The 15399-nt window shown below is 40.2% G+C and overlaps 1 protein-coding gene across 1 annotated transcript in view; it reads left to right on the top strand.

Annotated features, from left to right (window-relative positions):
• ROR2 (receptor tyrosine kinase like orphan receptor 2) overlaps nucleotides 1-14297 on the top strand; it is a gene marked incomplete at both ends in the record, with an annotated part of 173488 nt that extends 159191 nt beyond the window's left edge. The window contains 5 exons of the mRNA XM_080637583.1: nucleotides 4336-4463; nucleotides 7834-8148; nucleotides 9034-9279; nucleotides 10941-11143; nucleotides 12855-14297. Coding sequence (XP_080493709.1) covers nucleotides 4336-4463; nucleotides 7834-8148; nucleotides 9034-9279; nucleotides 10941-11143; nucleotides 12855-14297 — 2335 coding nt within the window. The remainder of the gene's footprint in view (nucleotides 1-4335; nucleotides 4464-7833; nucleotides 8149-9033; nucleotides 9280-10940; nucleotides 11144-12854) is intronic.
• Between the last annotated feature and the right edge of the window lie 1102 nt (nucleotides 14298-15399).

Below are 15399 nucleotides of genomic sequence, written 5' to 3'. Positions count from 1 at the left end.
ATTTTAGTGTTGAACATTTTCCACAATTGCCTCTTATTTACTGAGACTTTTTGTTTCATATGCCCTCTGGACTGATCAGATGTGACAGTCACATACAATGGGTTGTGCTACATAGATATCATACAGCGTGTATCATACAGATGTGTTCTTTCAGCATTTCAGATTTTCTAATAAGAGAAGCCTCTGTGTTTACTAGGTATTTTCTTTTGTAGTCTTTTGTTCAGTGTTCTTTCTCTGTCACATGTGAAATCAAAGTAAAGCTTAATGCAAGGGTGGGGGTGGCGAAGTAAGTATGTTTTTGCAGCATTTTTAATACACCTAGAAATCTCTCCACATACTTCTAGAGCAGATAGCAACCTGCTGTATGGAAGTTCTGCATGACCACCATCTAGAGAGATTCCTATTCATGCCTCCTGGGTTTTATTCCTATTCAGAGGCATCTAGTTCTTCCAGTGCTTCCTTTATAAATCCAGATGTCCCAGAAGTTATGATTTCTGTTAGAGGGAAGAGATTGAACTGGCATCGTACCACTGAACCTGCGTATTTCTTCTACATTGCCTATATGGTTAATTCTCCATTTCATACAGACTTCTGCCCACAAACCTGAAGGCAGATTGTGTTTAATCAGGCAGTGAAGTGCATGTGTGAAAAGGAATTTGTAAATGTCTTATTGTCTTCAAGATGTTTCCAGACATGTTAAGCCTGTTCAATCTTAGAGACACTCCATGTTGTATATAAAAGTAGTATGAATGTTTTGGTATTACTTGTCCATGCCTGAAATAAAAGGTTCTCCTGCTTTAGCTTTATATTAAAAAGGCTAGATCTTAACTTTATTATTCTGGCAGAAGATCACCTTATGGGCATGGAAGAAATAACGGCATTGATCTTAAGAAATGGAAGTTGTGATTTTAGGAATAGAGGGTCTGTCAGATTCTTTATGATTTTATTTTTAAATCCAAACTTTGGTCATACATCTGACAACTAGCTGGGAGGGGAGAGTTCTCTCACTAAGACAAGAAATCTTACCTCCGCTCTAATTGTGTGCTGCTTTCCAGGTGGGCTGCCTGGAAATGCTGCCCTCCACAAAGGTGAAAAAAGATGATCAACGCTTATGGTGTTCCTGACTCTATTTTGTAAAACAAACAAACAAAAAAAGTTATATAAAAATGGAATAAAATCAGTAGTGAGAAAAGGTAATGCCATCTTGAAACATTCAGAGCAAACCAACAAGGAGCAAAGGTAAAAAAGCACCTCTGGCAGTTAGCTTGTAAGAATCCCGCAAATGGAACAAATTGAACTCTTCTGGATCCCTCCTGTGGAGTCAAATACCTGTTTTTACCAGGGTTCTTGAGCTGAATTTACAGCTCAAACAGCAGGAAATTGAAAAGTCAGTATTTCTACCTATTTTCAGCAGCTTTTAACTCTTGCTCTGAGCAGTGGCTGAATTGCTGTCATATGGTTTGGAGCACGAGTCAAAAGTCTCACGTGGTTTCAAAGACTCCTATTTGAACTGAGTGTGACGCTGCACCTGCACTATTTTATCAGATTCACTCCATGTAGCTTTTTGCTGTGGATGTTTTGCCATGTGCTGAGTGTACATGTAGCTGAGGGTAAGAGTAATCTGTAAGGAAACTGTAAATGCTGCTATTTCTACTGCTTTATTGAAATAAACTATTTTCCTAAAAAGACTAATGTAATTTTGTCCCCTCAACTTTACTATTAGTCAAATGGTATTCGCTGAGTTTCCTGACCTGACAAAGATGCATGTAGAATAACAGCCCAGCTTCTGTTAGAGTATCTAACATCAGGTTACTGTTTACATTTGCTTGCATCCATGGTAATGGTCATATCCAGTTTAGTTTAATCAGCAGTTGACTACAACATGGGAGAGGTAAGCATATGTGTGTATATATAGTATCTAAGCTGTATTTAAAAGCTTGTTTACAGAAATAAATAAACTGAGCTAAGCAAGAGATCACACAACTTCTGTCACCAAACCCATGCTGTTTGGAGTGCTGTTTTTTATAGTTTTTGCTTGGGATTTTTGTTGTTGTTGTTGGTTTGGGGGTGTTGGGTTGTGGTTTGTTTTTTTTTTTTTGTGCTGGCAAGATTGCTCTGCAGTAAGATTTGAAGTGTGAGGTATCGTTTCAGTTAGATACATTACAGACTTTGTTCTGCAGGATAGGGGTATGAATTTGCTCTTGAGCAGGAGGTCAAATAGAGGTTTCATTTTCAGTCAGCTACTTATGGGAATTGCTGAGGTGGTTAAGGATCATAAAACACAAGGATAATAGGCACAGACAGAATGCTTTGATATTCTTGTCCCTTCAGGCATGATGCAACTGTTGCAAAAGTAGAGGGGGTTTTATGAGAGTGAAATAATTTCCCTGCAGGAATTAATTGATCCTGAAAGACGACTCCTTTACTTCACCCACCATAATAAGAAACTTACATATCTTTGTTGGAAGCAGAACTTGTTTCAGAGTTTGTAGGTAAAATGTTGCTTTATGAATACTTAAGAATCATACTGTGATAGGAAATAAAGGCCAGATCAGGACAACAACTGCATGAGACACTTCATATGACCATGGTTTATCTAGCAGCTGTGTGGTGGATTGGGTCTTGTCAAGTCGTTGTCTTTCTGAGAGGATAGGGAAAGGTGCTGCTCAAGTAGTGATCAATGGTTTGATCTTTTGTCTACACTGTATGAGCAGTCCTGCCCATTCTTCCACTGCCAAAAGAGTTTATACTTTAAGAAATACTGGTAGGATTTCCCTGAAGAGATGAGCTTTATCAGGGAGATGCGCTAGAGGAAAAATGAAAAGAGGCTCCTAAGACAGAATAAGATATTGGAAATAATGGGCTGCACTTGATACTGTGTAGGTGTTGAGTGATAGGCTCATCATGGTTAGCTGTTGTCAGGCAGCAGGTTTTCATGCTGATTTCGCCAGCTGAAGTTACGTGTTTTAACATCTGTTCACTGACTGCTTTGCCCTGCTCATGTGGCACCCTAAGGAAGGGTAAATGTATTTGCAAAAGAAGTGGAAACACGCGTGACCGAAACAGGTATAGATATCCAGGGAGATTTAGACTGGATATTTAGAAAAATTTATTCACTGAAAGGGTGATCAGGTATTGGAACAGGCTGCCCAGGGAAGTAGTGGAATCACCGTCCCAGGAAGTGTTCGAGACCTGTGTAGATGAGGCCCTCAGTGACATGGTTTAGTGGTTGGACTTGATCTTAAAGGTCTTTTCTAACCTAGCTGAGTCTATGATTAGATAATGAAGTACAAGGTGCAGAAGAGTATTGAAGTAATTCCTCAAAAATTGTCTATATCAGAGAGGTGCCTCAGAGTTTTAAACTGATTGTTTAGCTACAAAAGCTGGTTAAGGTTTTGGGTGTCCTAAGATTATTCTAGAGTCATAGCTTTCTGTACTATGTTTTATGTCTCTTTTGGGCCATCATGCAGTGAATGACATGATGTGAATCCATCAGGCTAGTGAATCCTAGCAGAGAGGCTATGCTGTGCCAGAGGAAACACATGGCATAATGAATATTAACTCTGAGAGTACTCTCACTCTGAAGCCCCTTTCAGTGCTACAATATACAGCTCAGCTGTGTATTATATACTGGAGCTTTGGGGATGATATGTTGAGCCACTGAGCCTTAAGGCTAGTGCTTTCATGCCAAAATATTTGTGTTGATGTAAGGGAATAAAATCTGGCCCAAAACCTCTCTGAATTGAAAAATTTATTAAAATATATGTTGAAAAAGGAATTTGGCATAGACTCTAACTAGAGAAAAGAGGAAGGGAGGTTAAAACTTTGATTACTTTTTATCCTGTTTACCTAATTCAGAATTTAAATTATTCCATGTTTTAATTAAAGCTTGGCAAAAGATCTCTTCTGGTGGTCACTAGAGAAAATGAAGAGGGGTATATATAAGTGGGAGAAGAGAGCCCACTGTTTGCCTAACTGTGCTTGGTGCTGCTAGATGCCAAAAATGCATGGGGACATGTAACAAGATCTGTGTTGCTGTCTCAATCAAAAGGCTTTTTAAGAGATTCACCTGCCAAATCCTATTACTAATAGCATATGATTTTTAAATTAATCTTGGGTTTTGGTTTGCTTCTTTCTCTAATAAGCTATTTACAAAGTGCCTCATTAATACTTTTAAGGTAGATAGGAAGAATCGGAAGGGAAAGCTGCACCTGGGGAACGGAAAAATTTCAGATTTAGTCTTTTGCGTTTTCTCCATTATAAGAATATATTTTGTAAAAATTCGTTGGGGACAGCTAGACAACTGCTTATAAAATCCTAACCTGTCTTTTGCAGAGAAGATTACCATGAAGATGGGTTCTGTCAGCCATACAGGGGAATTGCGTGTGCACGAATCATTGGAAACAGGACCATTTATGTGGACTCCCTCCAGATGCAAGGGGAAATTGAAAACCGAATTACTGGTAAGCTTATGCAGTTTTAATAGCAGAGCAAAAAACATTTGTGAAAGTACCAATTCAAGTATAAATAATGCTCTCATCCTTTTCAGCGTTATCAGTCAATGACTAGGACATCCTTATATTAAGGTTCAGAGAAGGTGAGCCAGTTACACACTTGTGCAGTTAGCAAAATTTGAAGCCAGGAAGATGAGTATCTGCTGTCCTTAAGTAAAATGTCAGAGCATTAACTTTTTAACAGCTGGTAGTTTGTTCTTGAGCATTTTGCATGATAGATTCAAATAGAAGATTTTTTTGGAAAATGATTTATGATGTACTAAAAAGGTATTGGGTTCCCTTGGGTTTCCTCTGCTGTTGCATAATCCTGGCAGAGTCTGGATTTCAAACAAGAGTCAATCTTCTTGTGATCTGCACCTACTGATTGTTTCTTTGATCATTGTTTTAATACAGAGTCACAAGCTTGCATCCAAAACTTCCGTGACTTTTAGTGATCTGTACATGAACATGGGTTTTTTCACTGGACCTCAGTTAGCTGACATGAGCAGCTGTGACTCTGATGTAAACAAGTAGAGCAAGCAAATGAACCCATGGAATAAACTGTTTATCATAATATATGGCAAATTAACTCATTCCTGCAGGAGCTTATTTGCATCTGACCATATATGGTTAAGTGAATCTGCAATTTTAACATAGCTGGTTGCCAGAAAATGTTTGACTTTGTCAGCTCTATCTCCTTAAAGACATTATCTTTAAGGCCTTTGAAAGAACACCAGGTCAGGTTTTTTGCTGTTCTTGAGATGGTGATCACATGATGGGACTGGCAAAATTCAGGTGTGGACCTCTCCTTGGGCTGTTGTGACTCATTCCCCTCCCTCCTTTCTCCTGTACTTTGTTGGTTTTCCAGCCTGTTTATCATTATGTCGTTAGTTAATACATACTATGGATACAGTTTTTTCTATGACATAATCGTTGCCCTGTTTGGATGTTTTTCAGCATTATGGAAATGTTCAGCTATCTGAAATGGTGAAATCTGTAACTCTGAATTAGGTTCATAATGTCCTTAAAAAAGAAAAAAAAACCAATCAGCAATCAAAACCACACCACCACCACCAAACCCTCCCCCCCCCCCCAAAAAAAAAGAAACCAACAGAAACCTAACCTACCAATCAACCCCCACCACCAACAACAAAACCCTAAACAATAAAAAAAAAAAAAAAAAAAAACAATGCAAAAACTTCTTCCAGCATCAAGTTATACTTGCTTCTGGGATATACAACGTCTGGCTGCTGGATCCCTAATACCAGTGATGGTTAGATTTTGGAGGCTGGGATCTGGGACTCTGTCCTCGAGTTGAGGAGAATTTCTGATGGAACCTTTCTTTTTTAGAAAAACTCTGTGAACCATCATGTAGGGCTGCCCAGTGCCTAGCTAGGCAGTAATGATAATCCATTAACAATATAGCATTTTCAAATTATATACACCTGAAGGGCAGACCAAATGTTTTATGCAAAATAACCCTGAGGATTTCACAGCAGACTTGTTTCTTCCAAGTCTACTTACATGCAAACGAAGAATGCATTCAGACAGTGTTCTCTGTTAAAATGACAGGATTTTTTTGAAATTGCAGTAATTTATTAGATTTAAAAACAAGCGAACAAAAAAATTGGCTGAGATGTTGCTTATACTTTTGCCCATACCTTTTAAACTCAGGTTTTGGCGCCTTTGTGTGTTCTGGGAAAACTGTGCATGAGAAACGGCGACACCTACTGCCCAATGCCAAGAACATTTAAGAAGTTTATAGGAACGGGGGAATTTTCGTTCTAGATTCTTATTTCCCTGCTGTGCTGATGTGTGAGATACATTCCCTTTGTCCCTATACCCCTGATGCTGTTCAGTCCTGACCATGTGCTTAGGTGGGAATTGCAGCCTTCTATTAACAATAGTACATGTCTGGAGAAAACCTTGAGACATGACTTGAAAGACTGAAAGGCCAGCAATAAAGAGTGCATGGACCTGACTGCTGACCAGTGGATATGTGTGGCTTGCAAAGTGTTTCCTGTGCTGTTTACTATCTGTTTATTAACTAAACAAAATAAAACCCTTAGATGCCACCAAACAGTCCTGCTGGCTTTTGCATCTGCCAGTAAAATAAGGACATGATTGTGAATTGTGCACTTCTCGCTCATGCCAGTCTAAGTTCCGTAATACATCCATAAAAATTAGTTTGGTGTTTCAAACAGTAAGAGTGACTTCTTAATTCCTCCAAGCTTATTTTTTTCCCTGCTAGTCTTTGGGACAAGCGCATCGCAGATGTCATTTGAGACCTGATATCATGCGTGCACTCATTTTCCCCTACGTGGCGGATAAATGTTTATATTTCTGTGTTAGTATTTCTGTATTAAAATAAGAAGAGGTGTAAACAGTACGAAAGGCTGGAGTTGGAGCTGCTTACTGCATGTGTGATGTTTAGGAGTAAACAGGAGACAGTCTGATAGCAGGTAGCAGCAGGAAGTAGATGGTTGAAAGGAGAGAGCTGGACAAGAGGAAAAGAATTGATTTCTAGGTTGTAAATAGACTGCTGAATTACTTCAACTGCTCATTTTCTCTTTTTTTACAGTGTGCGTTGGTGGAACATGCAGTCTAGCAAGCCTCACTCACAAATAATGCTTTCCAAATCATCAATGAATATTTCTCCATTTAAAGCTTGGCTCATTCCCAGATACATGACGCACATGCACATTGGTCCTTTCTTTGCAATGTGCAAGGAAACTTTCAGATAAACATTAGTGCGTAGATGCTGAGACCTTGGAAGAAGAAGTCCCTAGTTCACTACGACATTCATCTTAATGTGATCAGTATGCTGAGATTGATTGCGTTTTTCCCCAAACTGCTGCCTCTTAGGCTTTTCATGTCTATTAATGTCTCCCCAAATACCAGTGACGCGCTTCCTTTTGCCTGTTAAGCCTTAAAAAAACACTTGTCAGAGTTTCTACAGGAGGAGGAAGCTAGGTGATCCATGTTGAGATTTTTCCTAATTAGGAATTCAGGAAATACATGTTAGCATCCTGGCAAGTGTATCTTTTCTTTACTTTTTATCTTTGCAAGTTAAAATTAGTCAGGTGCCAACAGTTTGCTCAGTGCTAGTCATTTGGGTAAACTGAGGTCTGCAAGCTCTGTTCAGATGTCAGAGGGACACTGGAATGCTGGATTTGCTTTCTGCATTTGTCAGCTCTCCTTTACAGCAGAAATTACCTCATTTCCCCACTGCTCAGTGGGCTTTCAGACCCTCAAGAGAAGACAAAAGTTATAAAAAGCAAATTACACAAAGAATTTTCATACTTTTTGTGAATTAAGCAGTATTTTTGTTCCTTTGCAGCTGCATTTACCATGATTGGCACTTCCACACATTTGTCTGATCAGTGTTCACAGTTCGCTATACCATCCTTCTGCCACTTTGTGTTTCCCCTGTGTGACGAGCGCTCTCGGACACCTAAGCCGCGGGAGCTGTGCCGGGATGAATGTGAAGTTCTGGAGAATGATCTCTGTAGGCAGGAGTACAACATTGCTAGGTCAAACCCCCTCATCTTGATGCAGCTACAGTTGCCTAAGTGTGAGGATCTCCCAAGACCTGATACCTTGGAAGCTGCCAACTGCATAAGGATTGGAATCCCTGTGGAAAGGCTCAGCCGATGTAAGTCCAGGTGTTTCTTCACTGGGAAAAAGTAGTATTTGTGGCTTTCTCAGGTTGGGTCTGAGAAGCAGTATTTTTATAGTCATGGTTTTTGTAAAGAAAGTACTGATATACTGGATGCTGCTACTTCTTAACATGTTAATACTGACCATAATCTTGCACTGTTGTAAAGTATAGTTAGGATGGTGAGGAAGTTTAAAGGATGTTGCTTAGTACTGAAAAGGGTTATATCAACCGCCCTGGGCTATAAAACTTCATTTTCACACAGCTCATTTTGACTCATATTTACAGTGCATTTCAGGCTTCCCTTCCCACATGCTTGCCCCACCTCTGGCTCAGTCTTTGCCTTTCTGAGTGAGTCCCCCCATGAAGCTATTTTTGAGTTAGGTTAACCTATCAGTAAACCTCAAAAAGACTATGGGAAATTTACTGGAAAAATCTGTTAAGAAATTAAACTTTTAATGTTCACCCTTTCCATATGGAAATCCACAAGAATATAATCCTGTAAATTAAGCAAGAAGTGTAATTGTCTTTCTTCACCTACACAGGACGGATAAAAACATTGATCTCGCTTCTGTGAAGTTATATTTGCATCCAGGAGTACATTGGCTGTTCCTGGGTCACTAATTATGTGCTAACAGTTTTTCTGCCTACTCTGTTTGCTAGCAATTGATCACTCCAGAGCAGAAACCAGAAATAACTGGGTGCAAAAGTACCGATACCCACAAAACGGAAAATTCAAATCCCACAGCTTTCATTTCAGTCTTGAAGTACCTGACTTCAAGCACATTTTGCATATGTGGTCTGTGCATTAAAATCCTTTTGGTCTTGCTGGCCTTTGATTGTTTTGTTACTTGCAATGTTTTGTCAAACCTTGTGTTGCAGATCATCAGTGCTACAATGGTTCTGGAGCAGACTACAGAGGGACGGTCAGCGTTACTAAGTCTGGCCACACTTGCCAACTCTGGGACTCCCAGAGTCCCCACAACCATGATCTGACAAGCACACAGTTTCCAGAGATAGGTGGAGGACATGCATATTGTCGAAATCCTGGAGGTCAGATGGATGGGCCCTGGTGTTTTACAAAGAACAAAAACGTACGCATGGAACTGTGTGACATACCTTCTTGTAGTATGTATTCTCTTTCTTTTTTCCCCCTACTTTCCCAAATCATGTATAATTTTGAATGTTCCCTATTTCTAAAAGTATAATTCACTTAAGAAGGTTATGGTTTCAAATGTTATGCTGTTATACAGCACCCTTGTTTTGTGTGGTTGGTGTTTAGTATTTTCTGGAGATCAGAGCTTGTAACTGAGATACTGCGACCCTTTTTTATTACATATTGTGTGCTTAAGCTGAGGTAATAATAAACAACACTGCTGCAGTTTGTATTGGCAGGGGGGTTGGACCTAGATGATCTTAAGGTCCTTTCCAACCCTAACTATTCTATGATTCTATGATTCCAGCTTGTCAGATGCCAGACTTGACGTACTTACACCTGTATGTTTGGTTTGCTCATGCTATTCAATGGCATCTTGCAGACAGCAAGGATTTTTTAGGTCCTGTAGAGGGAGATACAGTGTCATGCTTGGTTGGAAGGAAACTGTGAAGTGCAGAAGCAGGGATACTGTAAAACTTGACCTTATCAGAAAAGTCCCATGCTGTCTGCTGGTGGCTCTGTACTGCACTACTGATAGCAAAAATGAAAAGCAGAGCTCTCTCAGCTTAATACTGTCCCTCTCACTTCCCTGTACAGGTACAGCCTTCACTCTAGAGCTGTTACAGTGGTAGCAGTATTTAGACATGACAAAGCAACTTAATAACTGTGCTTCATTAGAAAGAAAAGCATGTTTCCTGCAGTAACACGTGTACCATAGAAGCCATAACAGTGGTTGTGTTACAGGCTGCTTGGATATTTAAGAGTGCTAAAAATTGAGGAAATTTCTTAGTTATTTCATTTTTTTACAGTAACTTAATTTGACATTTTTAATAAATTTCTATGTTGCATGTGACGTAGTATAAAGATGTGGTTGGGTGAAAGCAGTAGCCACAAATAGCAAAACTATGGATTGCAAAAAACATCTCAGGCAGTTCCACTGAAAATTTTGGACATTACTATGCTGTCCTAGACTCTGTAAGTATCAAGAAGAAGGTTCTATAAAAGTATTAGTAAGTGTACTGATGGCTCTTTCATACCTCTCTCACTGTAACATAAAAGGAACAAATAATATCTCTGCCAATGAGAAGTGAGATTTATTTTATTCTGTGCAGAAAATTTATTTTATTCTACCAGTGGAGGCAGAAAGTGGGCAATGTACTGATGAAATGGCTGATGACAGACTTCAGTGTTGTGCTATGGTTTATCACATTTTTTTCACCGCTTTATATACTGTGATGAAGACTACTCATTTGGTTTTTATTCCTGTACAAGATAATGCAATGATACTCTGGTCTATGTACTGCAGTTTCCACAACTGGAATCCTCAAAAGAAAAGTGAAATAAAACACGTACTGTTACAGTACATTAAATGTGGGGCTCCTAATTTATCTTCATACTGTTAGTTGCTATGTCCATTGAAACTTGTTTGAAATATTTAATGGAAAATTACAGAGAAGGGGGAGGCAGTAATGTGACTTCTGTTTGCAAGTTATAGGCATTTATTTTTTAAAAAAAATACAGTATTAATAATCATACTGCAGTTGTTGTTTGCTTTTGTGTTTGTTTTGTTTCTTTCCTATAGGATGCATTAAAATTACTTATTGTAAACAATGAACATTTCTGTGCCTGACAGGTCCACGTGACAACAGTAAAATGGGAATCCTCTATATCCTGGTTCCCAGCATAGCCATCCCTCTGGTTATCGCCTGCCTGTTCTTCCTGGTGTGCATGTGCAGAAACAAGCAGAAGGGATCTGCTGCTACACCACAGCGTCGCCAGCTGATGGCATCTCCCAGCCAGGACATGGAAATGCCACTCATTAATCAACACAAACAGGTATTTTTTCCAGAATTTGCTTAGGCCACGTATTTCTAAAATGTCATGATTTTTAGTGCCTCAGGTTACTGGTGTTCAAATTGAGCTGTATTGTGAGGGATGTGACTTCCATACCATGCTGGCCATCTGCTTTAGTGAAAAACAGGTCTTGCACTCACTATCTGTATCTAGAAATCCCAGCCTCGGGCAACAGCTTTCAGGACAAAGTATTTTGTGACATTTGTCCTTACCTGCCAATTCCCATTCTGCCTGCTGTCTCAGTAACTAGAAATGCTATTTCTGATCCAGTCTTCAGCCTACAGCTCATTTTCACTCCTGGTAATGACACAGCTGGTTTGCTTGTTTAAAGCAGGATGCACAGTGGGGTTTCTTGTCTAATCCATCAGCTCAGTCCACTGGTATTCTGAACCACCACTGTGCAGGTGGCTGAGCCAGGGTGCAATATGTTTCTGAGGCTGTGTGTCACAAAAGATGGTGAAAATAAAATGCCTTTGAACTCCTGTCTACAGATGTCAGCCCCTGCATATGATTTTCTGGGTCAACTAACTGATCTCTGTGCTAAAATCCTGGTCAGAGCTAATGCTGAATTTTTAATCACAGCATTTACAAGCTGCAAGCTCTAAAAAACAATGCTTAATTTGAAACAATTGACAACATCTGTTCAGGAAACTGTGGAATATTTGCAGGATATTACCAGTTGCAACAAATTGTATTGATTTTGTGTGATAAGGGGGAGGTTTAATGGCTGAGTCTGGGCTGTGCTGGAAACTTTCTGGTCCAGTCTGTTGGCAGCTAAAATAAGAGTTTGCTCCCAAATCACCTGTTAAAGCCCCTTTCCAGCCTGCCCTGCTCCTTTCTGCTGTGATGGCCTGTGTGTGAAGCTGTGCCAGCTGCATCTGTCTCATCTGGGGACTCCTTAAGCCCATAGAGATGGTCAGGATGGACCCATTAGATCACCATCACAAACTTCCTTGCTTTCCCTGCCAGCTGCACTCTTGAGTTTGCCACCTTCTCCTTCATGTACTAGAGAGAAATTCCTTCTTGCTTCTGCTCCTCTTCCAGCCCCTTTTCATCAGAGAGCTAGCATGAAGTTTCTCAGCAGGGATACTACGTACTGCTACCCACAGGCAGTGGCCATTCCTGTAGTGCAATGGAAGAAAAAGAGCATATCTGCTACTGCAGAATCGAAGGAGAGAGGTTTTGTTCCTTCTCGGTTTAGGATGTTTCAGTTTGCCCTGAGGCTGCCAGCTCCTCAGCCAGTGCCCACAGCTTTTCTGATGAATCTCCAGTGAGCACCACTGAGCCAATCTGTAGGACACATGCAGCTGCAGCTAATAGACATCATTGCTTGCCAGATTTACTCTGAACTGATTATTCATTTAGCTTGCAGAAAATATGGTTGCTCCTTTGTAGAAATAATTACACTCATCAACTTGCAGCATAATTTAATTTACACTTCTGATAATAATATAATTCATTTCAAGGTTAACTGTAAAATCAATATATGATGTGAATACACAAAAAGCTTAGAAGTCATTTTGACCTAGTTTATTATCCATTCGGAGCATCTAGTAGCTTTTCTTTAATCTAGGAGCTTTTAGGAGCTCCTAGATTATCATCTAGGATCATCTGCCATCTAGGAGCTTTTCTTTAATAAGATACTCTGTCGTTTAGATAACATTGTGACATTGCTTTCTTTACTTCATTTCAGGCTAAACTTAAAGAAATCAATCTATCCACTGTGCGGTTTATGGAGGAATTAGGAGAGGAGAGATTTGGCAAAGTCTACAAGGGACATCTTTTTGGTACAGCACCAGGTGAACAGACGCAAGCTGTTGCTATCAAGACACTTAAAGACAAAGCAGAACTGGCTCTTCGAGAAGAATTCAAACATGAGGCAATGATGAGATCACGATTGCAGCACCCAAACATTGTTTGTTTGCTGGGAATAGTGACGAAGGAACAACCCATAAGCATGATATTTAGTTATTGTTCCCACAGTGACCTCCATGAGTTCTTGGTGATGAGATCTCCCCATTCAGATGTTGGCAGCACTGATGATGACAAGACAGTAAAATCCACTCTGGAACCAGCAGATTTTTTCCACATCGTGACTCAGATAGCTGCAGGAATGGAATATCTTTCAAGCCACCATGTTGTCCACAAGGACTTGGCCACTAGAAATATACTGGTGTTTGATAAACTGAATGTGAAAATATCTGATTTAGGCCTTTTCAGGGAAGTTTACGCTGCTGATTACTACAAACTGATGGGAAATTCCCTTCTTCCTATCCGGTGGATGTCCCCTGAGGCTATTATGTATGGCAAGTTTTCTATTGATTCAGATATATGGTCATATGGAGTTGTCCTGTGGGAAGTTTTCAGCTATGGCCTGCAGCCTTACTGTGGTTATTCTAACCAGGATGTCATTGAGATGATAAGGAATCGACAGGTTTTGCCATGTCCTGATGACTGCCCCACATGGATATACACTTTGATGTTGGAGTGTTGGAATGAATTTCCCAATAGAAGACCAAGATTTAAAGATATACACAACAGACTAAGAACATGGGGAAACCTTTCTAATTACAACAGCTCAGCGCAAACCTCTGGGGCAAGCAACACCACACAAACAAGTTCTCTCAGCACAAGCCCTGTTAGCAATGTCAGCAATGCTAGGTACATTGGACCAAAGCAGAAAACTCCAGCTTTCCCTCAACCACAGTTCATACAAATGAAAGGGCAGATGAGACCGATGGTCCCACCTCCTCAGCTCTACATTCCAGTCAATGGTTACCAGCCAATGCCTGCCTATGGTGCTTACTTGCCAAATTTTTATCCTGTCCAAATTCCAGTGCAGATGGCTCCTCAGCAAATGCCTCCCCAAATCATTCCCAAACCAGGCTCCCACCACAGCGGGAGTGGATCCACCAGCACAGGCTACGTAACAACGGCACCTTCCAATGCATCAGTGGCAGACAGGGCTGCTCCGCTTTCAGAGGGCACAGATGACACACACAATGGAACGGAAGACATCACCCAGAATCCTGTCCAGGAGGAGGAGGAAGAGGAGGGCTCTGTTCCTGAAACAGAATTGCTGGGTGATAATGACACACTTCAGATGGACGAAGCAGAAATTCAATCAGAAGCCTAAGGAATTTGGCCTTATTACTGAGAATTTCACGTCACTTCCATGCACGGAGACTGTAGATCCTTAGGCTTAAATCACTTAGCAGTGATTTTGATCTGGCTAAAAGAATCAAAACTAAAAACCCTACAACCGTGTAAAGTGCAGCAGTAATGATATACCAGGTTTACTGACCATTCCCACCATCATATTTTCCAAATACGATGGTATAGAATTGCTGAATTTAATCTTTTTTACTGTTCTACAGTTCTTGAGGGAAGCTGCTTTTCAGTTATGTACTGTTGCTGTGCAACGTATTGCAGAGTAGCATTGCACATCATGTATATCATGATATGTGAGTGTAATGTTAGTGAATTATGCTTAAACCAATAACACAAAAAGGAATCCAGCCATGGTTGCTGAATTGCTCTGAGCATAAAGAAGTGCCCTGGATGTGATGGACAGCTTAGTTAATAGTATTTATCTCTTTGATATAATGGACACAAGATTGTTATTTGCTTTTTGAGTCTGAAAAAATAACAAGTTGAGAATACTGATCTGTGTTTGTATTACAATAACCAGAAAAGTAAGGAATCTGAACATAAAATTGACTGTGCTTGGTCAGACCACAGGTCTGTCCAGCCCAGCGGCATGTCGTGAAAGGCCATCGATAATGTCCACCCAGGAAAGATGCAAGGGCAATTTCCCCAGGGTATTTCCCCAGGCTCCAGCAATTTGTGGCTTAGGGACCTCCCAAGCCAGAAGTGGATTTTTTTTCTGTTTAATAGCCCTTGATGGAATTTTCTACCATGAATTTATCCAAATGATTTTGAACCCATATAGACGTATAGCATCCACAGCATCTTGTGGAATACCATGAGAGGAGAGAGGATGGCTTTCTTTCATCATTCCCAATGAATGACTGTGACAGAAGCTTCCAAACAAAATCGTCTGACTGCATTTATGGATGAAAGTATTCCTTCTCTGCTGTGCATTTTCAGCAGCAAGCAGCCTTAATACACTGTTAACCAAAAATGGGGATATTGTAGGGGATATTGTAGGTGTGCACTAACTTAACAATCCAACCTTAATTGCATATTGGTTATCAAGTACAGAAAAGAGCTCCACA

The sequence above is a fragment of the Psittacula echo genome (assembly GCF_963264785.1).
Source record: "Psittacula echo genome assembly, chromosome: Z".
In the NCBI taxonomy this organism is placed as follows: Eukaryota; Metazoa; Chordata; class Aves; order Psittaciformes; family Psittacidae; genus Psittacula; species Psittacula echo.
Note: the sequence above shows the minus strand (reverse complement) of the source record. Positions and strands in the feature narration are given on the sequence as shown.